The sequence below is a fragment of the Hydra viridissima genome, unplaced genomic scaffold, assembly GCF_058129835.1.
Source record: "Hydra viridissima isolate aposymbiotic clone 2 unplaced genomic scaffold, HvirCarnegie_v1 scaffold_6, whole genome shotgun sequence".
Taxonomy (NCBI): Eukaryota; Metazoa; Cnidaria; class Hydrozoa; order Anthoathecata; family Hydridae; genus Hydra; species Hydra viridissima.
This window is the reverse complement of record NW_028324305.1, coordinates 3,846,269-3,873,129: the sequence shown is the minus strand read 5'-3', so window position 1 is coordinate 3,873,129 and position 26,861 is coordinate 3,846,269. Positions and strand designations below refer to the sequence as shown.

The 26,861-nt window shown below is 32.7% G+C and overlaps 1 protein-coding gene, 2 long non-coding RNA genes and 1 pseudogene across 5 annotated transcripts; 3 read left to right on the top strand and 1 right to left on the bottom strand.

Moving 5' to 3' along the window:
* Positions 1 to 11,470: 11,470 nt before the first annotated feature.
* LOC149886693 (uncharacterized) lies at positions 11,471 to 13,145 on the top strand. The gene is made up of 5 exons (XM_090091123.1): positions 11,471 to 11,540; positions 12,153 to 12,269; positions 12,444 to 12,546; positions 12,825 to 12,884; positions 12,997 to 13,145. The coding sequence occupies exons 2-5, from the start codon at positions 12,189 to 12,191 to the stop codon at positions 13,071 to 13,073; spliced, it is 321 nt and encodes a 106-aa protein (XP_089947249.1). The 5' UTR covers positions 11,471 to 11,540; positions 12,153 to 12,188; the 3' UTR covers positions 13,074 to 13,145.
* A 2,572-nt stretch (positions 13,146 to 15,717) lies between these two features.
* On the top strand, positions 15,718 to 17,443 carry LOC149886692 (uncharacterized; annotated as a pseudogene). The gene is made up of 2 exons (XR_016453642.1): positions 15,718 to 16,253; positions 16,342 to 17,443. The product of XR_016453642.1 is annotated as an uncharacterized LOC149886692 (transcript).
* A 140-nt stretch (positions 17,444 to 17,583) lies between these two features.
* LOC149886691 (uncharacterized) lies at positions 17,584 to 18,167 on the top strand. The gene is made up of 2 exons (XR_016453471.1): positions 17,584 to 17,878; positions 17,972 to 18,167. It is a non-coding gene; the product is annotated as an uncharacterized LOC149886691 (long non-coding RNA).
* Positions 18,168 to 19,725: 1,558 nt separating this feature from the next.
* On the bottom strand, positions 19,726 to 22,159 carry LOC149886690 (uncharacterized). Of its 2 annotated transcripts, none has more exons than XR_016453539.1 (3): positions 21,904 to 22,159; positions 20,022 to 20,290; positions 19,726 to 19,937 (listed from the first exon to the last, which is right to left on the bottom strand). It is a non-coding gene; the product is annotated as an uncharacterized LOC149886690 (long non-coding RNA). The 2 variants fall into 2 exon arrangements; XR_016453541.1 differs by having other exon boundaries at positions 19,726 to 19,926.
* Between the last annotated feature and the right edge of the window lie 4,702 nt (positions 22,160 to 26,861).

Genomic DNA, 26,861 nt, shown 5'->3' with positions numbered 1-26,861 from the left:
ATTGAACCAATTCAACAAGAGGTGGCTAACCGTAAGAATCAAAACTGCATTTCTTATCATTTTCTTTATACCAACACACCCAATGAAACCCTCCCGTGCCTGAGTCTCCCGTATTCACGATGCCGCATTCTTTTCTTTCCGGTTTTTTCGGCAATGTGTCTCTTTCAAAAACACCTCGAAAGTTTCTTATTTTCAGCTTTTTAACATCCTCTATCAATTGAAAGTTGGTCAAAGCCTCGTTTGGTAAATTTACTCCTTCGACGTTAATCATTTTTAAATTCGTGTAAAATTTAAAAATCCTCATCAGTCTTCCAAATCTTAGACATCGTCGGCTCCGTTTTCAATTAAAATTTTTACAACTTCGTTATGACCGTTTTGAGATGCCAAGTGCAACGGAGTGTGTCCGTCTACATTTCGCGCATCAATATAGCTATTAAATTTTTGATAAGCCAAATCGTGAAGGTATTCTGCATTGTCCACTCGGTCCACCGGATTGTCCCCTACAAAAATCATTCCTGGAAGATTTATATTTTTTGAAAAATTTTCAATCGTCATCTTTTTTATATGAAAAAAGAATTTACTTAGTTCATTTTTATTTTTCAAATCTCCTCGTCAGATTCAACCTCCCCCAAATCCAAATCGCTCATAATGCTTTGAACAGAAGGAGCATTTTTTAGTGATGAACACTTCTGGAAGCTTGACTTGAATGAACTCGATCTGAGAGCTAATAAAAACACCTTCAATTCTCAAAGACGCAACAGCAAAACACTTTTGACGAACAAACCCCAATGGATCTGCTTTTACTATCTTTTTGTTCTCCTTTTTGCTGAACAAGGAAGTGATGCTCTTTTCTTTTGTATACAACTTTCCGAAAAAAATGGGAGACGCGTTTGGCATCGCAGATTTGTTTTTAAAAATGGACTAATACTCTGTCATTATTTTTTTCGTTCTACCTCCTTTTTTCAACAACGGTGCCAATTTGATGACTTGCTCGCGAAGAAATTCTGATATTTTTTCAGTCACCTCTATAAACTTTTCTTCTTCTGCTGTCATGCCTTTTTTTTCATCAAAAGCAACAAAGGACATGGAATATCCCGTCAGCTCTTTCGTCTCCACGCTGCGATTTTCAAACACACCCAAAGAAAACAAAACAGGGGTTCTTAAAATAAAAGGACCTTTTCCATTTACATATTCGTAATACAACGGAATCTTTTGGTACTGAATGGGATTGGTTGCAGAATAAATCTCCCCAGCCAATAATTTGCTCTCGTCAAAATTTTCAATCGTCACAAAATTCATCTTTTTTAATGGGAAAGATATTTTTTTAGATCCTTTTTGGATCCGTGGAAATTCTTCAAATTTTAGATCACTTCAAAATTCAACGCTTTAACTTTATTCTGCTCCTTAACTTTATTTATTTTTCTTCGAGAATATTCAAACACATCCTTTAACACCATGTCGCTTTTTTCAAAACAAACCCTTCCGCATTTTATTTTTAACTCCGATTGCATCGCATCCCTTCGACGAATTATGGTAAAATCCAAATCATTTTCAAAGCTGTAAATCTTGTAATGGTACTTTTCTTCATAAGGTGAATAATAATACGACTCCTCGTAATCTTCCGTCTTAAGGTACTCATTTATAAGGGCTCAAACAAAACCATCATCTTGCTCATTTTTTAATGGACCTGAAAATTTTTTTTGGAAAGGAAATGACCAATGTCGCTAGAAAGCAAACTGATCAATTCTTTATTGTCCACCCACGAATTAAACGAGTCTGGATAACCCAACCATTTGACTAATGATCTGCTCTTGGTTTTGCGAACGATTTTTTCAATTCTGAATATGCTCTGATGCGTCTTTTGCATCTCCTGCTCGTAAAAAGTGCCTTGAATTTCTTCACCGTGAGCATCAGCAATTTTATACGTAGGCGGATCCGTATACTGCTTTTGACACGGTAAAAACCTCTTCAGTCCATCTTGGCGTATACCCCTTTTCAAAATGAGACTTCTTTTTTGTGATCCGCACTTTGTCGCCTATTAAGAATTTTGGATCTTTTCTTTCTCTCTGTTTACCATTCAGGTTCATCCAGGCCTTATTTTTATTCTTTTCATCGCTGGCTTCCACTGGAGTCATTTTGATGGAAGAGTATCTTGTGCAGTTGTAATTTTTCACCATCTTATCTAATACGTCAATGTATTTATTGGTGTTTTTGGCTGAAAAATATTTAAACATCCTCTCTTTCATCGTTCTATTCCATCGCTCGACGACACAGCTTTTTTCCTCGTTTTCAGTGGAATACAATTGAACACCCAACGCTTTCACATCCCTGTTGTAAAATTCTTTTCCTTTATCCACCCACAATTTGGCACATTTTCTTTCTGCGAAGATTTTTTTAAGCGCTTCAGCCACTTCAAGACCCGTTTTGTTTTTTTGCTTTGCTTTTTTGCTTTTTGGAACGATCCATCCTGTGAGAATGTACTCTGCGATGGAGAGTTTAAGACATTTTATCGCAATGTAATTTAGAATTCATTGTATAGAAATAAGAGATAAGAACAGGTTGTGGTACTTCTTCAAACATCCATACTTTGAAAACACGTCGATCACCATGAGCAAATATTTTACGCCGTTGTTAAATTTTGAAAACGATTGCATGTCGACCAAATCTGCAGCCATATTTCATCAATGTCGTTCACAATCACCCTTCTTCTTTTAAAATGACGAATGATCGGCTTATGAAGCTCCTCTGCAAGCTGATCCGTCCATTTCAGAGGCATTTTTTTTTTTTGCTTACTCCCAATCCAAATTTAACTTTGGCTTTGATGATGGGCTTGATAATATTTCTTTCGTTATTTTCTTTTTGAGTGGGGTTTGGAATGGAGTCCAATTCTTCAAGCAGCATCTCATCTGCTAATTTCCTGACGGCTGGGTCTTTGGAATGCATATAAGCCAAATCGTGGTGGTACGTTGCATTGTCCGATCGATCCACTGGTTTACTCCAAGGTTGATACATGCCGGTTGACGTAAGTCTTAAGTCCGTTCTTGTGCCAGGTCCTGCAAAGTTCATCCCAGGAATGTGCATTTCTCCTGCAAATTTTGGCCCCGGAAGCTTAATATTTCTAGTTAATTTATTCAACGATTCCACCAAGTCTCCTCCTTTTGTCGCTGAAGAAACAAACTTGCATTTGGTCGCTCCGCAAGAATCGCATGTTCTTTGAGAATATTTCGATGATTTTTTGTCAACTCATTTTTCAAGTGAATGGTTTCAGTTTCTCTTTTGCATTTAACGCAGTACATTTTAAATACAACAAAAATATTTTTCCTTATACAAAATGGAAGTCATTGATTTGTCATGGAACATAGGCAAAACCAAAAGATACAACAACAAGCTTTTGCCAAGAAGCATTCGAGGAATCATCGTTGGGAAATCCGGTTGCGGAAAAACAACCTTGCTTCTCAATTTACTGCTTAGACCTGGATGGCTGGATTACAACCACTTGCAAGTCTTTGGCAAATCCCTTTTCCAACCAGAATACAAAATACTCAAAAAAGCCTTTGAGAAGAAACTGCCAAAAGAACTCATTCTCGAATTATTTAACATTCAAAGCAAAATTGAAAAGTTAAACTCCAGTCCTGAAGCCGTCATTGAAGAAATCTCTAAAGAATGGAACGGAGAAACAGACATGGAATGTCAATTCTTCGAAAGTGAAGAAGACGTGCCCGACCCTAAAGATCTCGATTCAACCAAAAACAATTTGATGATCTTTGACGACTTGCAACTCACGAAACAAAACAAATGCGAAAAATATTACATCCGAGGAAGACACTCCAACGTCGACTGCTTTTACCTCGCTCAAAACTATTTCTTGCTCCCTAGACAAACCATCAGAGAAAATGCCAACTTTATTTGCCTCTTTCCTCAAGACGATAAAAATATAAACTAGATTTATCAAGATCACGCTGCGATGGACATAACAATTGAATAATTCAAAAAATTTTGCAAACGTTGCTGGTCTAAACCTCGCAAATTTGCCGTCATTGATTTGTCTTCAGAAAAAAACGGGGGAAGATACAGCCCAAACGCTGGATCAAACAGCTTCACCATTTACATTCAAGAAGGATCCTACAAAATTAACCAGGTCAACGAATACCTTCAAACTGAAATGCAAAAACAAACAGGAAGCTTGTACAGAGTAGACGGAGTCACCATTACAGCTAACGAATCTTCGTTAAAAGCCGTATTAACCTTTGGAAAGCCTACAGCAACGACAAAATACTTGGTCGATTTCAACGTCAATAACAGCATAGGAACGCTCCTCGAATACGACAAAAACGAATACACCTACGTTGAGAAAAAAGAAGACCCTGTTGACCCTAATAAAATCACAAAAGTCATCGACACTTACGAGTCTGAAAACATCGTAAGAATTGAAGAAACTGCAGTGATCCGAGTCACCAACGACGTTATAGGATCCTCCTATTTAGACGGAAAATCAACAAACGATATTTACTCCTTTTATCCACAAGTTGAACCCGGCACCAAAATTGTTGAAAAACCTTTTCACTTGATATACCTCCTTATCGTTGTTAGCAAAATTTCAAGAATGGAAACACAAATTGTTGACCAAAATGGAAACTTTATCGATTTTAGAGGAGAAGACATCATCGTCAGATACCACATCAGAGAAAGAATCTCCTCAACTCTACACGATCTTTTCTCCGGAAGCGCTTTCAATCGATAAATTTTTTTTTCCTTTTCTATTAAAAATGTATCAAAAGATCAGACTAAACATCTCGCAAGGACAAGCTGACAAAATTAAAAAAGCCATTCAAAACAAAACCGAAGTCAGCATAAAACTCACTCATCAAGACTTAAACGGCGAACATGTTCTCGCTGTCACTAAAACCCAATTGAACAAAATTGCAAAAGCCTACGACAATGGAAAAGGAGTCACTCTTAAACTCAGCAAAAAACAACTCATGCACAACGCAAAAGTAGAAGGAGGTTTCATCGGAGCTCTACTCCCTTTTCTCGGTATGCTCGGAAGCAATATAGCCACAAAAGTCGTCCCTGCTCTTGCCACTGGTCTGCTTTCAGGTGTTGGAGCCTCTGCCGGTTCTACCTTAATCGACAAAATCGCTGGACGCGGAATAGTTTACTTGAGCAAAAACGGAAAAGGAATAAAATTAACCACTGCTGGCTCTGGCTTATATCTAAGTCCTTGGTCCAAAAATACTCAAGGTAATGGACTCTTCATTAAAACTGGAAAAGGCTACGAGCGTGTTGGTTCTGGAGAAGACGAACTCTCAGGTTATGGTCTACTGCTCGGACCAAATTCACCCTTCAATAGCATTCCCTTCTTAGGTGCCATTTTATAAAAAATACACTTTTACCGTTCCCATATCTCCTGTAGACAAAATCATTAACGTCTCTCCCACAAACACATCCAACACGCTAGAAAAAGAAACTATTTTTGAAACTCGATACAGCTGATCAGATTTACGCACCAAATCAAACCTCACCTCATCCTCTGTTTCTTCTCCAAACTTAAAACTCTCCCAAAAAACACCGCTTGTCTCCATTGAAAATACCAACGCTACTTTCTCTAAAACCACTCTAATTTCCGAGGTAGGCTTTATCATCTTACACATATCGCTAAACCTAGAAGTCAAAATTCTTCTCTTTGATCAAAAAGAATAACGCTCACTCAAATTCACGTTTTGAACGCTTTCCGAAAGCACCTTAATATTATACGCAAATTGGTCTAAAGATCTCACGCCGATTTCCAAACTTCCCGCATTCAAAATCGACAAAGTCAACTCGCTACCACTTTTCACCGTTTTAAAAACCTTGCTCACATAACTCTCTACACCCATATGCAACGATTCCTCAAAATCAAACACGTACTCGTCAAACCGATCTGCAAAAACATCCACTTCAAACATTAAATTCATCGTTGTTTTTGTTCTCACACTAATTCCTTCTTTACTTATTCGCAAACACACCATCCTCATGTTATTGAACAAAAGATCAAACAACGCTTTCACTTCACACGCATGCTTTGTTCTCGCTAAAAACATTTTTTAAATAAGAAAATAATTTTAAATCATTGCGTTAAGAAAGCTTTTAAAAACTTAATAACAAGAAACTTTTTTTGAATAAAAGGTAAGTCAACTTAGAAAACAAAAGACGCCATCTTGGAATTATAGAAATAACAAGATTATTTTTATAATTCTTCATCTTGGAAAAAAACATTCAAACCTCCCATATATAAGGGTATCAATGCGCTAGAACCGGCATTCTATAGTAGTATCGAGGTTGAATTTTGTGCTGTATATATTGTGAATACATTTTCAGTCCGTCTAATTGTGAATATAATATTGAAGAGTGTATAGCGTTATTATTTTGTGTAGCTAGATCATCCAACATGTTCTTTTATTTATGAATTTTGCTGTAAAACTTTTCCACATATCTTTTTTACCGTACGATTCCATCTTTCTACTACACTCAACTTTTCTTCACATTCTGTTGAGTACAGTTCAACTAAACGTCTATGAGTGTTTTAAATTAGTGTAAAAATCTATTAGCCGAAACTGCCAATTCTGGACTTTAGGGTCGTCTATAAATTACATCATGTGCTAACTAAGTGGAAGGAGGGATTCATGTTAATGTGATGATTTTTTACCCGGCCTCCCTCGCAAAGGCTCTGAAATCTAAAAAGTTGACTGGAGATTTTTCCTTTTTTTTTTAAAGAAACAGTTTACTCATTAAGTTAACACTGCTTTACCAACTTCTTTGAGAAAGGTCTGGTGAGGAAATGCGCTGATTTTCTTATTCTGATCATAAATGCTAAAAAACGCGCATTTGACATTTTATAGAAATTCATTTTGACCGGATTTATTCACAGGTTTGTTCTTCACGACAGTCGTCCGGCTTAAAATTGCAGAATCCGTGCTTTTTTTTCGTAAATTGTTCTGATTTCCTGATGTAGAGTAAAACGTACAAACATTCACAACAACGATCTCAATGATTCTTTCATATGAAATAGTTGATTTATTTGCATAAAGTTATAAAAAAGACAGATGGCAGAGTTAAGAAAAAAATAACGATCATAAAAGACGTACCTAAGACTAACCGGCCTTTTAAATAAATGTTAAACAGTTATCGCAACCGAAAACAACCAAAAACTATAAAAGCTCAAAAAAAATAGCTTTTTACAGAGAAAAGGAAGACGAATGGAAGGAGGAAGACGGAGTTTTACAGAGAAGATAAAAAAGAGTTTTGAGAAACTTTTGAAAAAGAATTTTAAAAAGAGAGATTTTTTGTGATTGAAACATATTTGAATAAACAAGAAGTTTTATGAGTGAATAAAAGAGAAAAAGAAGTAAGGAAAAATGAAACAGGAGTTAGAATAAATATTAATCAAAGAAGGATAACCGGAGGTTTATGACCTTTCAATGAAGACATTCGTATAAAAAAGAAGAACAGAAAGAAGAGTAATTGATAAAAACACTATCGAACACTACAATTCGAGTAAGAGAGTATTATTTGTAGTTTATAAACGTTATGAATAAAAGAGTGCTAACCATTACACACTAATTGAGCGTTTATTGAGTTATATTGTATTGTAGAATTTACTGAGGACGGCTCTTTTACACATAATACTAAACCCATACCTCTCTAAATCCTAAACCTTACTACAGCTACATAGTACAAACAAACAATTAAACCGATTAAGAAATATTATATCATTTAATTATTAAACACGTGACTCAAAACAACAACAAAAGTGGCAATAAACCCCTCACAACGTTTTTGAAAATATATTACCCTTTTTTCAGTAATAATAAATTACAATGATTATTTACTTCAAAAGTAAAAATAGTTTTTTTATAAAACTTATGATGTTTTTCTTAAGGCTAAAACAGGTTAAAAATATCATTTTCAAAGAAATCTGAAAATCGAGAGGTTTTTATTTTGTAAAAATGGAGACATTTTCATCTAAATAAAAGTCTTTATTTAACTTTACGATAATCTTTTAACTTTATATATTTCAAATATGTTGAAAAAAAAATTGCAATCTGATTTTTTTTTGTTCAAATTAGATGAATTTTCTAAAATAATGCAGAACATATACATACTTTATATCAGCTAAATAAATGGGCCACCGAGTTCAGAGGAGATCTATATTTTTTTCAGACAACTAACACTTTTACTTGTAGAATATAAAGGGATTGCTGCGGTTACCTGCGGTATAGGGAGTTACTCAAGAAATACAAAAGTCAGTGAATCCATAAAAACCATGTTTTCCGCCATTTTTTAGCAGTAGTTTATCATATCAAAACAAATGAAAATGGCGGAAAGCAAGTTTTTTATGGACTCATTGAGATTTCGTATTTCTTGAATTTGAGTTTTTTATTTGTATAACATGTTTTAATATATCAAATATAGTTTCAAGCAACATAGTTTTGTCATCACATGCAACTTTAAAGTTTGTTAAAACGTCTATTGTTAATTTTGAATAATGATTTATTATTCGATAAGTACAACATATTTGAAATAGCTTTACTTAACAGCTTCAGTATTTCCTGTAATATACAAGTAACATTATTTACTTAAACATTATGGGAGACTTAATTTGATAATTGTCAAAGAAATAATAACATAAAATGTTAAACTGTTTAAAGTGAAAATTATATAAAGTACTCAAAATGTTTCTGATATATATTAATGATTTTATTAACTTGGTGATTCTTAAAAACAATAACAATAAAAAGATTTGATCTTATCCAGAATGTAAGTGAATTAGGAGTGGATATATTAGAATTATGGAAGGATTTACTTAACGAAATCAAATAAAGCTGAAGAAATTAGCAAAGAGAACATAAATATTGGAAAGGCTACTTTAGCTACATTTATTTCAAAAGTGAAGAAAAGACTAATGCAATGTGGTAGAAATTATATTTCATTTATAGATAAAAAACATAAATGGCTTTAAGAAAATCTTATGACAATAAAAGAAGCCACTTTGGTTCTGGAAGACCCCATGAACAATGGGTGGTACTTGGAGAGCGCACCAAAGGAGAAAAAATAAAAGAATTAGGTGTTGAATATCATGCTCTATTTTTAATCTCTGGAAAAAATTAAATACTAACCTAAAATTTTTTTTTTTTTCTGATTTCAGCTGCGATCCATAATATTGCTAAAGCTGTGTTTATATAGATGGTATAACAATACCAATAGTTGCAGCTGAAATAAATGATGGCAATTCTCCCGGAAGCATGCAAATATCAAGTAGATTAACTAACCAAAATGTTGTGCATTGGCTAAGAAACTCTAAAATTTTAATCAAAAGTATTTTTTACGCGTGCAGCCAAACCTTACGAGCGCGTGAAAGCGAACGAACACGTATATACGCGTCAAAAGTGGCGTAAAAAATAGTTTATTTTACAAATTTGGATTCGTTGACCCAAAAAACTATCATTTCCACAAATACAATGTTTATTTACAATTTTTATCAAATTTTATTGAGCTTTTGCCGTTTTTTAATCATCCTGAGTCACTGTGCGCCGGCCTCAAAGTCCGATGAAAAATAAAGGTCTTTTCTGAGCATTCAAACAAAAGTAGTGGTAAAATTAAAAGATTTGCGTGATCATCTTAAGGCAGAAAAAGGATCCTGTAAAATGATTTCTACAGGTTTCCTCCTTTTCCTGGCTTAAGATGATCACGCAAAGTTTTGATGGTTTGAGATTAAAATACTGATAGATGCATACTTTGATTTGTAAGTTAAAATCCCTTAATTTTTTTTTGTCAGAAAATCAAAAGAATAAAACTTACCTAATATAATTTTAATCTCGATATTGAAAATTTTATCCCGAAAAAATATCAAATAACTGCAGATTATGCTTTCGTATTAAGTTAAGATTTAAACAAAAGATTTTCAACAACTATCTGTTAAAGCCATCTGGCATGAAGCCATGCTTTCCAAATAGTAAGATGTCACTAAAACGCGACATTTAAATTAAAGAACTATTATTTAAGCCAGCTGTGAAACGAAATGCACAGAGCCCTTTTTTAAATTAACTTCAGAAAATTAAATCTCAACGAACAATAGAGAAGTTAATGCAACATCTATGACGTTCTTTGAGGTTTAATTCATATTACTAGTTACAAACAAACAAAAAATAGATGTAAATTTTTAGAAGTATTAGTGCCGCAGTAAATACAGCGACTCATTTTTGAGCCAATCAAAACTTTGAAACCATTTTCTGTACCGCTTTAATTTGTCTTTATCACATGCGATTGAAACAAAAAAAAGTGACTCTTCCCTTTATTCCCACTCTCCTCGTTATTCCCACTTTGTTCCCACTCTCCCCTTTGACGACCGGATTAAATTTAGTGGTGTTACGACTTTGAAATTATTCGACTGTCGACTAAATCGATTAATGCATTTTTCAAAGTCGACCGAAATCGACTAATACAATTTTAAAATCGGCTAAGTCGACTAAAAGTCGATATAGTCGAAATATTTGAACAAAATTCTTCATTCAATTATTTCGACTAAAAATTGTCAAGCAACATTAAAGTATATGATTACAATATTTGAATATTGTAATCATATAGTTTAACGTTGCTTGACAATTTATTTTTTAGATGCTGTGAAACGAATAGAACTTTACGAGAGTAAACAAAAAAGCTAGGTGGCATGCAATGCTGTTGTAATAACACTTGCTGTTGTTTTATCAAGAGCATTTTCTTTGTTCAATTTTATTTCATCTAATCTATTAGATGAATTAAAATCGAATAAACAAACAAAACAAAACGGAAATTATTGTCACAGAGTAGAAAAAACAAAACAAAAAAACGAATGGGCATTTTGTATCATTTTTTACAACAATTAAAGCCAAAAATTAACAAAATAACTTAATAAAAAGCGGTCGCGTAGACAGGTGGGGGCAGATGGGGCGGCTAAACTCTTTTTGGGGTGGCAGATTTATAAAACTTTTTCGCATCCTTAACTGAGTGCCATAACACATTACTTAACATTTCGTTTTAAAAAGCATCAACTGGTTACTATAATGAGAAAAACGAAACATTAATGGTGGTGCTGCATACAGTAAGCTAAGAGTTAAGATAATGCGATACAGCAAATTAGATTCAATGTTCTTTACAAGATAAACTACTTACAAAGATGTCTCTTTACTAGCATCATAACAATGTTAGAGATTCATAAAGTTAAATGAAGTGAAAAAATTGAAATAAGGTTTTTAGGATGATTGCCCAACTAAATCGACTTGTAGTCGATTAGTAGGAGACCCATAGTCGATAAAATCGGCTATTCGATTTTTCAAAGTGGATTAATTTCGACTCAAGTCGATTTAGTCGAATTCGATTACAACACTAATTAAAATATCCATTGATAAAAGGTGAGTTTTTGTTATTTATAATAATCCTTTCGGATCCAGGCTCCAATGTTTTATAAATGAGTTTTCGCAACATCAAATTAGAGGAGTGCCAAACCAACAGATTAAAAGTCAAAGGTAGGTTGGTAAAAAACTTCTGTATCAGTCATTTGAAACAAATCGACTTTTAGAATAGTTTTTATATTTACACCTTCAAAGTTGCAAGATTCAAAAAAACTTTTCGATATCTTACATTTTGTTTCAACCCTTCAAGACATTGCGCAGAATTACTATTCGATAAAAACCGTTAACCTAGTTTTTAAAAATAACATACTTTGATAAAAATAAAATTATCGCACTAAAAACTTTGGTGTTTTAAACACTTACAGAGTTCTATTTTAATAAGCTTCAGATATTTGTCTTTTATTTGTTATTACTCGTTTACAATGAAAAAACCGCCGATGCTTAATCGAAATGTTTTAAAAGTAAAAAAATAGAAAAAAAAAAAAGGAATAGCAAACAGTTTCTTTTTTCTATGTCGTTAAAGTTCGTAGAATAAAAAAAAACTTTGCTTTTTATGATTGTATACTAACTTAAGAATCCTTAGCAAGTTATCCATCCATGTTGCATCATTACTGCTCCGAAAAATGGCCGTTGTTAAGGTTTCCTAGTTAAAAAATGCTAAGATTTGATCATTTTAGAATTAAAAGTCGAATGATATTCAATACTTAGACTTTTTTTTTTTTTTAGCCATCCTTTAAACAGCCAAAAACTTGATCAATCAACATGGAGGTTATTTCGATCCAAGTAGTTATTCTGACTGCTTTGCTTTCAAGTGTTGTTGCTGCCCCATCGTATGAATTTGTTGTAAGTTATTAAGCTTATTCAGAGATAAAAAATGGGATTTGAGATCCTAGGAATGTCAATTTAACTATTGCTGTATTAAAATATAGATCTGTTGATGCTTGCATAATGTAATGCTGCATGCTGGCAGAGTTCTTTTTTGTGCCATCTTACCTTTTTGTTAAATCAAATGTTTAGTGCCCTGCTGGAACTGAACTAATAGGACGACAGGATTGGACTAATCAGACGCCAGTTGGAACAGCATTTGCTGGTTTTACTTGCTGCCCTGAGGGATATTCAAGTGAGGATGATTATTAATAATGTAATTTGTTGTGCGAATCTCGTACTAAAATTTATATGCTTTTTACTTGTCGGTGAAGGCGTCTCAAACAAAATGAGAATTTAAAAAAATGTTTGGACAGCTAACATTACATGAAACTTATAAATTGTATTATTTGCATCATACTTTTTATGATTTTCGTTCATGTATACAATAAGTTTTTCGGCTTGTATTTGCACGCCCTGACATGAAATGATCACTTATGCTCGCGCAAAATTTTTCGCAATTTCTTTTTGTAGAATTGCATTATCTCAACGAAAACTACTTTTGCTGCGAAGCTGGTTCTGGTGCACGTTGCAGTAAGAAGTTTATTTTTAAGATTTAGATTTTCTTGTGATTGTGATGGTTTTTTGGTGATTCAAATGATAAAAAGTTTTCAGCATATTTAGGTGTAATATTTTTTTTTTTAAGGGAGTAACATGTGCAGCTGCAACAGCGGAGTATTAAAGGGCGGAGTTATTCCGACTATAAACAAACTTAGCAGCTAAATGACATTTCGCAAGTTTATTAGTATGACATTTCGCAAGTTTATTATAACTAGAATAAATTTGATTAAAACATTTTAAATGATTTTTTCTTTGATTTGTTGTCATTCACCAGTTTCACATGGCGTCAATTAAATTGCGTCATTTTACATACGTCACACTAATAAGCGAAAAGCTCAAAAAGTGGCCATAAGTGGAATTTTTTTAATACACCATTTTCATTAATTTTTTTTTACAACTTATTAGAAAAAATATCAAATGATAAGAAAAATATATATTTTGGTTCTCTCGTGTCTACTATCCTAGTCAGAGAAGCATTTTTTCCTACCTGGTAGAAGGTAAAAAAAGTTCGCTAAAATTCGAGAACTTTTTATACTTTTCTAAATTTTATTTAGTTTTACTCATTTAGATGATTTTTTTATTTTTTTTTTATCATTAAGTTTTATTTAGCGTTCTTTTACCTTTTTCAAAAGTAAAAAGCCTAAAATATTGAATATAGCTTTTGCTAAATGAGTAATTAAAATATTAGGTGAAAATATAAATTTTCCGATAAATATTGTTTTTGAAAACAATATATCTCAAAAGTTCCGCAGAGTTCCACCCTGAAATGACATTTTTATCCTAGGGGATGTTATCATGGATAACTACAAAAAAAATCAGCTGCCCCAAATTGCCTGAAATGGATTTATGGGCATAAGTATGAAAAATAAAAATCTGTGTAAAATATTTTTCCCCCCACAATGAGGGGGTTGTAAACTGTACGTGGTCATTACTTCTGAACGCCAAAAGATTTTTTTATGAAATTTGAATTCTATTGATAAAACTAAATTTTATTTTAAGTTTTGAAAACAATTATGTTTAAAATACTTTCCCGCCTCTCAAAGGGTTGGAGGGGGGACAGTATTTTAAGTTTTGGCCGCTTTTTGACCATTTCGCTTCACTGTGCGTCAGTTTAACCTAATTTTGGCAGCACGTTTTCTAGTCGCTATTTACAAATATCTGGAGATAAATTACAACTTTTCTAAATTAAAAATAAAAAATGCGTTATGTAAGAGTCACATTTACTAAATTAAACCACGAGTTTGATTTAAACGTTTAACGAGTTTTCAATTAAACCAGGCCTTTAAAATAGTCCCCCTATGCACTTAGCAAATAATAGCGGCAACGGATTTTTTTTACGGGAAAAAGCTTTTGTTGAAACAAATTCACACAACGAAATTTGTATACGATCAATATGTAAACTATATGATAATATAAATCACAATTTCACTACAGGTAATAGTTTAGTTAATCATGACACTTTTACAATTTTAAAGCTGTAAAAAGGAAAAGATAACAAATAAATATGTTATTGCAGCCTATTTTTTGTTTACTGTCTATTTTGTTTCCTTTTAAATTAAATTTAAATTTCGTCGTAAATATTTATAATCGGAATTGCTTATCATGTAAGAGACTATAAATGCATTTCCACTAATCACTTTTAGCTTACTTTTGTTTGTAAAGTGAACTTACTTTTGTTTGTAAGTGTTTGTAAAATGAATTCTAAAAGACGAATTTTCAGTCACCAAGAAAAATTTCTTCTGATTAATCTAATTGAAGACTACATATACATCGAAGAAAAGAAAACGGATAGTGTCTCCCTTAAAAAAAAAAAGAAAAATCTTTCCGGGAAGAACCCAGACAGCCTCCCGTTAGAGGCCCAATACTGGCCCAGTTCCGCTTGCCACAGCGGCGCGATGCCGGTGTTGTACAAATTTATTTCCCCCATAAATTTATTTCCGAGTCGCACGCCGATTGGCTTAAGAGGTCCGCCCGAAAACTTAAGAACACCCATATAAACTTAACAACAACACCCATAAATTTAATTCCGATATTGATTGAAAGTTTATAAATAAATAAATTGGCATATTCTGATATATTATTTTTACATTTATTCTTAAACAATGCCTAAGATCAATGTTAAAACTCAAGAGTTACGTCCTGAAGAGATTAGGCAATACGTAAGAGGGTAAGTATGCAAACACTGTTTTGAACAGTGAAAAACGAGGGCTATGATTAGCTGCAAAGAATTTTATAGGAATAGGCAAGTCAGTACTCATAACTTAATATTTGAGAACTTTCCATTCAATTTAAAATATTCAGTTTTAAGTTAAAACTTTTAATATATGTTTGAATTATATTTAAAAAATGGTTAAATTTTCAGATGGACGTTTGTACTATAATAGAGATGAATCTCTACGACTTGTCTTATATAGTCAAGAAGAAAGAAGGAGGGTTCTCAAAGAATGCCATAATGATGCTGGTGGGGCACATCAAGGAATAGTAAGAACACAAATTAAAATTAAAGCTTTATACTATTGGATGTCAATTACATCTGATGTGGAAGCATGGGTTAAGTACATGTTTATTACTTGTTTTTTACGTAGGTTACCTGTTTTTTTTCCTAATAACATCTAGAAAATAAACATGTAACCTACATTAATAATATACACTTTAAGTTGTATAAATTATATTTTTCTAATTAAATAATAGATAGTCTATATTATAGATCAAGACATGTAAACAATCCCACTGAGAAAAATGAGCTCTTCAAAGAGCTCTTTTTATAGCAATTACTGTTAAAAGAGCTCTTTGAAGAGCTCATTTTTCTCAGTGGGATGTCAGTCATTTGAAAATATAAAAACAATTGCACCACAACTACACCCAATTTAGGTTTCTGAAAGATGGGCAGTTTTAGGACTTGATCTAATTGGTCCATTTACAGAAACATTAAACGGCAATAAATATGTTTTAACAATAACAGATTTATTTACAAAATGGATTGTTGCTAGGGCATTGCCTGAAAAATCTGCTGTTGCTTTAGCTACTGTTTTGGTTAACACTTTTCATATGTATGGTCCACCAAAAAAAGTAATCACTGATCAAGGAAGAGAATTTGTAAATAAGGTAAATGCTAAAAGGTTTTCTAAAACTTTTATCTTCTTTGTGGTAGTTAAATTTTTTTATTATTTTTAATTTTTTTGTTATACAGCTTAATCATAAAATTTTTCAATTAATGGGTATTAAATATTCTGTGACATCAGCATACCATCCTCAAAGTAATGGTCAAGATGAACGCATAATTCAAACTTTTAAGCGTGCTTTAAGCAAGTATACTAATAATGAGATGAATGACTGGGATAGGTTTGATAGTCTTTATAATTTTAACTCATTTTCTCTAAAATGTACAATTTCATTTATTATTATTTTCTTTTTTGATGATTTATATTAGTTACACATCTGCAATTGCTTATGGACTGAACATATCATGCCAGAATTCTACAAAGATGACTCCATTTTATCTTATGTATTTAAGACACCCTCCAGGTATTGAAGTGATAAATGTTCAGAATGAGACTGATGATAGTTTAACTAGTAGTTTTTCTGAAAAATTATATGACTTTGCAGTAGAAAAGGTAGTTAATGATTGTAAAGCTGTAGAGAAAAAAGTTAGAGAAAATATAAAAGTTGCTCAAGAAAAGCAGTGCAAGCACTTTAAAAAACCTTAAGGGTGAAATTTTAAAGACAAAAGTAAATGTTTCTCAGCTTAAACCTTATTATCCATGTCAAGACATAGAAACTAATATTCAACTCATTTAGATTTGTTAAAAGCAACTCATTTAGATTTGTCATTTAGTAGTTACCCAGAAACAAATGTTGTCCAAAAGACTAGATCTAGTCAAACAATCTCATTACAAAATCAGTCAGATATTAGAAATATTGACCATATTCATTCTTATTTGCCAAAAAATAGCATTACAGTTAGTTTATCTGTGTTTGAGAGTATTTTGAATCAAAACATGTTAACAGATATTGAAATTAATGCTGCTCAAGCAATATTAAGAAATCAATTTCCTGCTATTCAAGGTATGCAAGACACTTTATTAGGAACACATCTTATGTTCAGCAAACAGTCACAGGAGATGCTACAAATTTTGCATGACGGATCCCTTCACTGGCTATTGGTTAGCACACATGGTTGCAGTGATGGAGTTATTAAAATTTATGACTCAATGAAGAAACAAATGCCAATTTTGCATGTACAAAACCAAATTGCTTCAACTATATCGTCTTCTAAAAATACAGTTATGTGTCTATACCAACCATGTCAGCAACAAATTGGAGGAATTGACTGTGGTTTGTTTGCAATTACATTTGCAGTAGATATTTGTATGGGACAAAATGTTGCATCCATTTCGTACAATCAATCTGCGATGCGCCAGCATTTGCACAGTTGCTTTAAAGCAAAGTATTTTACATCATTTCCAAGGTCATATTTGGAAAAGACAGTTCATAATTGTGAAAGTAGTTCTGCAATTTTTAATGTTTGTTAATTTGGATTGTCTGATAATATGTAGATTGTTGTGTAGATTGTCTAGTAAAAGATTAGAAGTTCAGTATGGATTAAAAAGTTATGCAGTTTAATAGCTGCAAAAATTATTTTCATGTTTCTTGTAAATCAGTGGCAGATGCTTAAAAAATTAGCGCATGGAAATGTCTGTTTTGTATTATTTGATAATTAACTTTTAATATAGCTTCAGATTATTTTAGTTTTCTACTAATTAGACAAGATGCTAAAGTTAAGTAATTTTAATAAATCAGTGTAACCTGAACATATAGCACCTGCCATCCCCTAATACCTAGTCCATGAATGGATCTATACTTTTTCATTATCATTTTTATATATCATATTTATTTTATTTCAGGTATTAATGTGAGGATTTGTCAAATCAAACATTAAGGGATCGACTTATATTAATGTTTTAATGGTAAAATGTGTTATGCATCAGGAATTAAGTTATTTTGATTTATTTTTACCATAGGGCATACCAAATATATTTTATTTTGTTTATTATTGCAAGGTTTTATCAGAGCATGCTGAAAGTTAGACTTTTGCTTCTGTGGATATTGATGCCTTCAGAAGACAAGATTAAACCTGTTTGAAGAATCTACATTTTCTATCTATGATGTCAATTCTGTATGGTAAATACAAAAGATGCGTCTTGTTTGGATTAGGCAGCACAATCATCACGAAAAAGGCTTTTTTCATAGCCACAATTCTGTTAAAAACATTATTAAGCATATGGGAAAAAAAGTGTTAGTGAAAAATTTTAGTGAAAAATTTCAATTTACCTTTTGTACTAAAACTTTTTCAGTTACCTGCTGGATTAGCATATTCGATGACAATTAGAGTCAAGAAATATGTTTGATAGGGTTTATATCCTGTAACACGTATAAGAAGAAGACAATTTTTTCGTTCTTCAAAGTTAATATATGAACATTGATTTATATTTATGGCAGGTGAACGAAGTAAATTACTTGAATCATATTTCATGAATCAGGCATCAGACCAAGAAGATTTTAATGACACGCCCGTTTAATACTTTTTGTTCTATTTTTTTAGATGGGTAGAAAAGGCAACAGTGAAAAAGAAATTCATACTGTCAGTTTTGTAGATTTTGTAATGTAAAATATGTTTTGTTAGTTTAAATTTTTTGGAAAAAAGCTCTTGTATTATAATTGTGTATTCACTTACGTCACTATTATGTTTTTTGAACGTTAAAGCTCAAGAATATTTGTGATTACTAAATTCAACGCTCAAAACATATTAAACATCTTTTGAACGTTTAAAAGAAATTCTGAACGTCTTTTGAACGTTCAAAGACGTATTTTCGGGACCAAATGTCAGCTTGGATATTAGAATCAACTTTATACGCATATGGAACTTAATCGCCCAAAGAGGATATCGTTGAGCGTCTTTACTAGCATGCGTTTAGAACGCGTCCAAAACGTTAGTTACACGTTTTTTTGTACTTTCCCGTGCTGGCTAGGTTGTAATACTAGCCTTTTTGTCGATCTGGTCATATGATAATACATTTTAGATTTTTTAAATTGTTATTGATTTTTTTACTAATAATCCATGTAAAAGGTTGCTCACAGCTGCTAAAGTTAATATTATGAGAATATTTCAAAGGCACGGTTAAAAGTATTCAGACGCTCGGACTAAGTAATTCCAATAGGACCTCTTTTGGCAGTATTAGTATAATAAATTTAAGAAAATATAGAAAAAACTAAAATACCAGTAAAAAAGTAAACTAAATCAACCCCAAAAATCTATGGGCTCAGGTATTTTGCGCTCCCCCTTTAGATCTCCTTATATATTTGAGTGACTAGTTTACTATTGAGTTAAAAAATTTTGCTATAAAATTACCTTCTTTACCTCGCAAATAAATAAAAAAAATTATTTTTTTTTCTGCAAATTTTTTTCCGCTACGGAAATAAATTTACATTGGGAAACAATTTTATGCGCAAGCCGCATAATTTTATTTCCTTAGTAACTGAAACTTGCGCCACGGAAATAAATTTATGGGGGAAATAAATTTGTACGACACCGGCAACTGATCACGGCCCAATGTCAAAACGGCCAATGGCCCAGCATCGCTAGCCAGCACTGGCCCGGGATCATTTTTCAGCATTCGTCCGTGATCGTATGCCAGCACTGACCCGTTACTTTTAACCAATATACATTCACTAACGCACTATTATTAGCCATTTCTAATGTGATATCGCACAAAAAGCAAATACAAAAGTAAATATTTTTTGATATTTATTCCAGTTCAAATTCACAAAAATAATTTAAAATAATACAGATATTATTGATAGTTTGAAATAGTGCTATTTATCAAACGAGTTTTTTCGTTCTTCTCAAGCCTTTCGTCCACCATTTCGATCTCCTGAAAGCTGAAAATACTCTTCAGCCAACGCTCAAACTCTTCACTTGATGCTCCCGAGTTTAAGTGATTTAGTTTTACAGCACCTAAATACAAACTTTAACTTGACAAAATTATAAATATAACAATTGAACACATACAAATAAATATATATTAAATAAAAATAAAGATTTCTTCTTACCCAATAAAATCTTTTTCTTCTTCAAGTTTTCCACTGAAATAACCAGCTCTTTTTTAACAGCTGTAAAAATCAGGATCTCTTAGAAATTTCATCCTTAAAATTCTAGTAAAATAAAAATAAACATTTACAAAAATAACTTAAAATAACTGAAAGTATAAATTCTAAGCATATTACTACTAATCAGTGCAATGAAGTGTTCCTTCACTCACTTTGGAGAGAATCCGTCTGACAGATGAACATCGATTGAATGTCAATGAAGACCCTGAAAACTAAAATTAAGAAGAAAAAATTAATGAAATTGTTTTTTTTTAACAATAGGTTAATGTGCATTTTATTGCATATACATACATATATATACACATATAGCTATAGTGCATTCCAAAAATGAGGAGAGTGACCATTGACAAAAAAATTTAATGAATATAATACAAGTATCAATAAATTACAACCTTAAAAGTTATAAATTACATCCTTTAACTTAAATTCATGACTACATTGTAGTGTACATATATATACTAAAAATACCAAAGTATCTCAAAAATCTAATGCAAATAAAATACGAAATCAAAAACAATTTATTAAACATTTATGGGAATCATTTCTATGCCAATTACATTTACCAAATGTAATTTCTCCAATCAGCAGCTATTGAATGCATAAATATAGACAATGTTGTTATAAAATTGTTATTATAATAAAGAAAATTACTTAAGACACAAGTAAAATTAACCTAAATAAGTTAAATATTTCAATTACTACCTCATATAAAACTATGTATGAAATAAACATATTGATTTTGTCTTTTAAATTTTAAATTGTTTTTTAAAATTAAAACCTTGCAAAAGACACAAAACTGGCCAAAATGATATTTTGCTACTTTTAAACACCACCACCAAAAATAATCACCACCTGCTTGATATGCAACTATAAAATTGTGCTGAGTTTTTTAAATAGGCAAATCAGGATGAAACAGACAGAGAATACACAGTAAAGATGACAAAGCAGTCAGATTAACACTAAACTGAACAGCCCAATCAGCTAATAGGGTAGTCAAATCTGATGAGAATATTTCATCATCATTATTATAACTAAAATTTAAATATGACCAAGTTCAGTTTCAACAATAACATTGTTATCTGAAAATATATTAACAACAGTTCCAAAAACTGAATCATTATTATCTACAACTTTTTCACTTATAGCACGAAAATTGTCTTTTGTAGATATGTATGAGGGGGTAACAGTTATCTTACCAAATGAGTTTTGTAGATTAAATATTTCACAACTGATATCTTCATTAAATATTTGTTGCAAGCTTTTTAAAATAACTCTAACTATATATGTAACAGGAACAATACATTATCCCGAAGTTAAGATAGAAAAATATATAATATATATAATTGCTAAAATGAGAAAAGTGACAATTGACTAAGTCCTTTCATGATTATAATGTAAATGACAATAGATTACAACCAAGGTCACTTAAAATGAGTTTAAAACTAACTTAAATTAAATAAGATTTTTTTAATGACAAGTAATAAAAAAGGAACATATAATAATAAAAACAAAGATAAATTAATAACAGCAAAAACAACAACAAAAATAAACATAATAACAATATATATATATTGTTATTATCTTTTCTTTGTTGTTGTTATGCCATTATTTTGTTATCATCTTTATATATATATATATATATATATATATATATATATATATATATATATATATATATATATATATATATATATATATATATATATATATATTCACACACACAAACATATATATATATAAATAATATAAAAAACTTCATTATCTGGTGTTTATTAAAAAACTTCATTATCTTACAGTTATTGTGATTAAAACTTTATCTTCTAACCTTTAAATAGCCTTTTCTTTAACCATTTCTGTTTTATTGTTAAATCAATATCTTGCATGAATATTATTCAAACTGTTTAGTATAAAAACATAGCTAAACTTTATATAAAATTACTGTAACGATATGTGCTAACACAAGTGAAATTTACATTATTTACATCATACGACATCTAAACTTTTTACAGTAGTATTTACTACTGCAAGAGTTAGGATGTAGCAATCGCAATTCTAATTACAACATAATTATACGTTTTAAAAAAAAAGCAACATTTTTTTTTAATAGCAAACGTACATTTGCTATTATCATTACAATACGTTTTGTAATAATAACATAATAAAAAAACAACAGCAAAAGCAATCTTGTAAGCATTTGTCTTCGCGTCTGTAAAATCATAATGGATGACGCAGAAAGTATTCAAAATAATGGCGGTTATGGCAAAAGGACATTCGACCAAAACTCTGTAGCCGCCACAATCGGGCCATTGTTGGCCCAATATCAAATGCCATCGCAATGGCGCACGACTACTCGCCAGAAGCATGCCAGACTCGGGCCAGTACTGGCCCGTTACTAATCTTGTCGTCACGGCGTGCGATGATTCGCCGGAATTCTGGCCCAGTGTCGTAGGCTGTCTGGGAAGTAGGGTAGGGCGGGGCTAGTTGAGCAATTTTTACTAAATCTAATAGATCTCTTGAATGGTGCATCGGATTTACATAATTTTTACACTATTAGAAAAAAATATTTATTTGTTTGAGAAAATATTCCCTAAAGTTTACCGAGCTGCTCAACCTACCCCAGCGGGGTAAGTTGAGCAGCTTTTTGCAAGCTCATTTTCATGTGAGACAAATTCCGAGCTCCTTTTATTCACCAGAAAACCGTTGTTTACTAAACGCTCGCCATGCACCAAGCTTAATGGCTTTAATTGTGATGTCAAAGTTTTTGTCCTTTAATTGAGTTCTAATTTGAGGTTTGTCAAATATGCTTAACATCACTGCCCAGCCAACCAATAAGTATGGGTCCCATAAGGGACCCATACGGGCGTATATAAGGGACCCATACGGGTATCCCTAAGGGATCCCTGCGGGAGTTGTCCCAGGTCCCCATCTGGGAACCATAAGGGTTGCCGCTGGGATGCCCATAAGGGTTCCATATGTTTACCGTTTTTTTCCCGTTATGGTTCCCATGTAGGCATATCTGTTATTTCACAGGGTACCTTCTGGGATGCCCGTAAGGTTCCCTTAAACCATGGACCTATAAGAGATGGACGTGCAACCTATTGTTTTTTTTTCGAACCATGCTCGTTGCGCATTGTTACAAATCTTTTGTTTTAAACAATAGAAACTAAATTATATTAAAGTCAGTCGGATTCGTCGAAACTTTTTGGCCTCCTCTAACCAGTCACATCAACTTCCGTTTAGTTATTCAAGATAACAGCAATTGAATCAGGTTTTAAGCTTAATTTTATATAACTAGATATTCTTAACATTTTAAGATACAACGCTGATGATAATATAGAAATTGAGATCATTTACTTAACTACTTTAGTACATGTATAACTAGAGATGTATTAAATAATACAAAATATCAACTAGCTTTGTAACTATCTAGAGCATATTGGTTTCATGTCCAGGGAACTACTCCATCTACTATATTGCTGTAGACTTCCAGTTTATGAATATTATAGAAGTTTCTATTTTTATGTTCAACAACAGAAATATATGCAGTTAAGGATAAATTACTTATACATAAAATGAATGTAAATACAATAAAGAAAAAAATAATTTGTCATAGTTTTAATGAATTTAGCAAAGCCAATTTATGGCAAACCGCAAGAATAACTGAGTATTTAATTTTAACATAACATGATTTAACAGCTATATATAAACTAGTTTTTATTTAAAAAAAAAAAAAAGGGTTATTATGTGCTTTTTATGACAAATGAAATAATATATGAAATATGAAAAACTAAAACATGAAATATCTGGCCGCTAAGGGTCTGCGTCTCGGAATCGTTTTCTCGAAAAGAACCGGGAAAAGCGTAACGAGACGAGAAATTTCCCGGAAAAAAATAACGAGACAAAGGAAACGATTATCCCGGAATAAAGTTATAAATCGGGACATAAATTTTTTCTCGGAATTTAAAAACTGTGTCCCGGATAATTATGAAACGTTACGAGACAGAGCAATTATATTAACTAGATATTCAGGGTCTGCGTCTCGGAATCGTTTTCTCAAAATGAACCGGGAAAAGCGTAACGAGACTTAGCAATACTAAACTATTTTAAGATTTTTTCCAGGCGAAAAATCTCCTCAAGTTCTCAACCGCTCCATTAAGAAAAGACGACTTTCCATCCCATATTGTCTTATAAAGCGCAAGTCAAGCAAGGCAAGACTGAGTCAGTGTTTGAAGTACAAATCCAGAGATCCAAAGCAACTTCGAGGTGACTTGGATATTATGAAACTTCTGGCAAGGATGAATTTTCTATTCAGCTTTGATGAGGCAAGACCTTTCAAGGAGTTTATGCACTACTTAGATCCAAAGCTGAAAATCAAGGCTGCCACAACTTATTCTAGGTACAAGCTGCCTTTGTTGTATGACAATGTCAAAACGGCTGTGGATAAAGTTTTGGAAACTGATCTACTGGAAAGTCCGGGAATGGCTCTGAGCACGGACATTTGGACTTCAAGGAACTTTGATCCATACCGATCATTTTCTGTTCGTTACATTGACAAGGAGTGGACCCTGAACAATTTTGTCGTTTCTGTCAGTCCGTTCAGGAAGAGGCACACAGCAGACAACATTGCCAAAAAGATCGACAAGTAAGTTAAATTACAAAATGTACTTTTTTACATGAGTTAAGTTAATTGTGTTCAACAGTTAAAGTGATATGCCTGATCTCGCCATTATGTACGTTCATAATAAGTGTAAGTGAATATTTGTTATTTTAGTGTTTGCATTAGACATAAATTACCAAACTGTGACAATACTAGACATTTCAGTTTGCTGTAATTTTTGTTACTTTTTTACGGTTGTTGCCGATCTACCTGCATCAGGAACTGTTTCAGTTGTCAAAGCTCATGACAATGCTGCCAATGTCAAAGCTGCAATTCCAAAGTGCACCTTTATTGATGAGTCTTTGCTTTGTGTGGACCATACTTTGAATTTGGCCATCAAGGACACTGTCGATGCCACCACAACAGTAGATCATGCAATCACTTGTGCTCAAAGGCTAGCAGAAAAGACGCACAAGAGTCATTTGGCGAATGAAAGAATCAAGGCCGAAATAGCAGCTATGAACAGGGACATTCGTCTTGCCATGGAAACCGATTCAAAGGAAAATGTTACAGAGTTGGTCCACAAAAAATTCATCACTGCCAACAACACTCGCTGGAATTCTACATACATGTGTGTGCAGAGTGTCTTTGACATGAAAGAACCTCTTTTGGCAATAATAGCAAGGCCAGGCATTGACCCAGCAGATGTTGCATCTCTTGTGCCCTCTGAATTGGAGTTTAAAATATTTGAGGAACTGATGCCTACTCTCAAACTGTTGGCAAAGACATCTGAGAGACTTAGTGCAGATAAAAAGCCAACTCTACACATCGTTGTTGGTGGTCTCCTCAATTTGCAGCACCACATCAACAGGGTTGAGTTGGTCTAAGATGATTTGTCAGACACAAGGAAATCTTTTTTAAGAACTTTTTCAGCCAAGCTTGATAAAAGGTTTCCCAATGCTGGCGCTCATACCATGTTTCTTGGTGTTGGTCATCTCCTTAATTTTTACTACAAGGGTGTGGCATCCAAAAAATTTGGAACCTATGATAAAACCTACAAGTTCTTGTTCCAAAGTATAGGTTCCAAATTTTTTGAAAACCACACCAATCATCATGAATGGCTCAACAAAATCATGGATCAACCAACGGCCACTGCAAACTTGGAGGAGGAAACAGATTCGTTGGCTCAAGACGTAATTGAATTTCATTCTCAACTCACAGCAATTTCGGACAAGTCCGACATTGCCAAGGAATAGAATGTCTACAAGAATATGCATCCCTGGCCAATGAAAGAGGTCCAGGATAATGTTCTTGGGTTTTGGAAAAAGCATGAAATGACTTTACCTCTTTTGGCTGAAGCGGCACGGCGTTACCTGGCAATTCCAGCATCTTCGGCCACTTCCGAGAGGGCCTTCTCTGTAGGAGGAAACATAGTCACACACAAAAAGACCAAGCTTCAGCCGGAAAATGTTGAAAAGTTGCTCTATATCCAACAGAACTATGACTTTGTTCAAATCAAGTCCTGGAAACTGACCTCAGAAGATGACAAAGATCCTGGTAGGGCATTCACAAAAGTTCTAAAGAGAGATCTTAACTTTATCTTTGCCTTTAGTAAAATCTTAAATTTTGCCACTTCCATTTATTGCTTCTATGTTTTTTGTTTTAACTTTAAACTTTTAAATTCTTTTCAAACTGAAATTTTGCTCCGTTTAAAAAAATTTTGTAAATTTCCTTCCAGATTTGTTGTCTCAAGAGAGTGATCAAGCCAATGTTGTTGAATCAGATGATGTGGTTGAGATTCAGCTTAATCCAAGACTGCCAAGTCAGCCAATGTCACGAGCAAGTACGGCCTCCTCTAGAATCTCTACTGCTACAACATCTCATGTACCAGGTATTACACCACTAATCACCAGTTCAAGGATTTCTGCTCCAGCTCCTTTTGCTGGACCATCCAAAGCTCCAACTGATGCACCTTCAACTAGTGACACAAGTAAATGAATTGTTTGACAAAGTTTGTAATTAAAAACTATTATTTATTGCCAATAAAATTTAGTTAATTGCATTACAGTACAACAATCACAAATAAAAAAAATGAAATACATGCAAATTTTCATTTCAATTTTTATTTGTCTTGTTAAGTCTTGGTAAATAGTTTAACTACGATAAAGTAACCAAAACAATTGTAA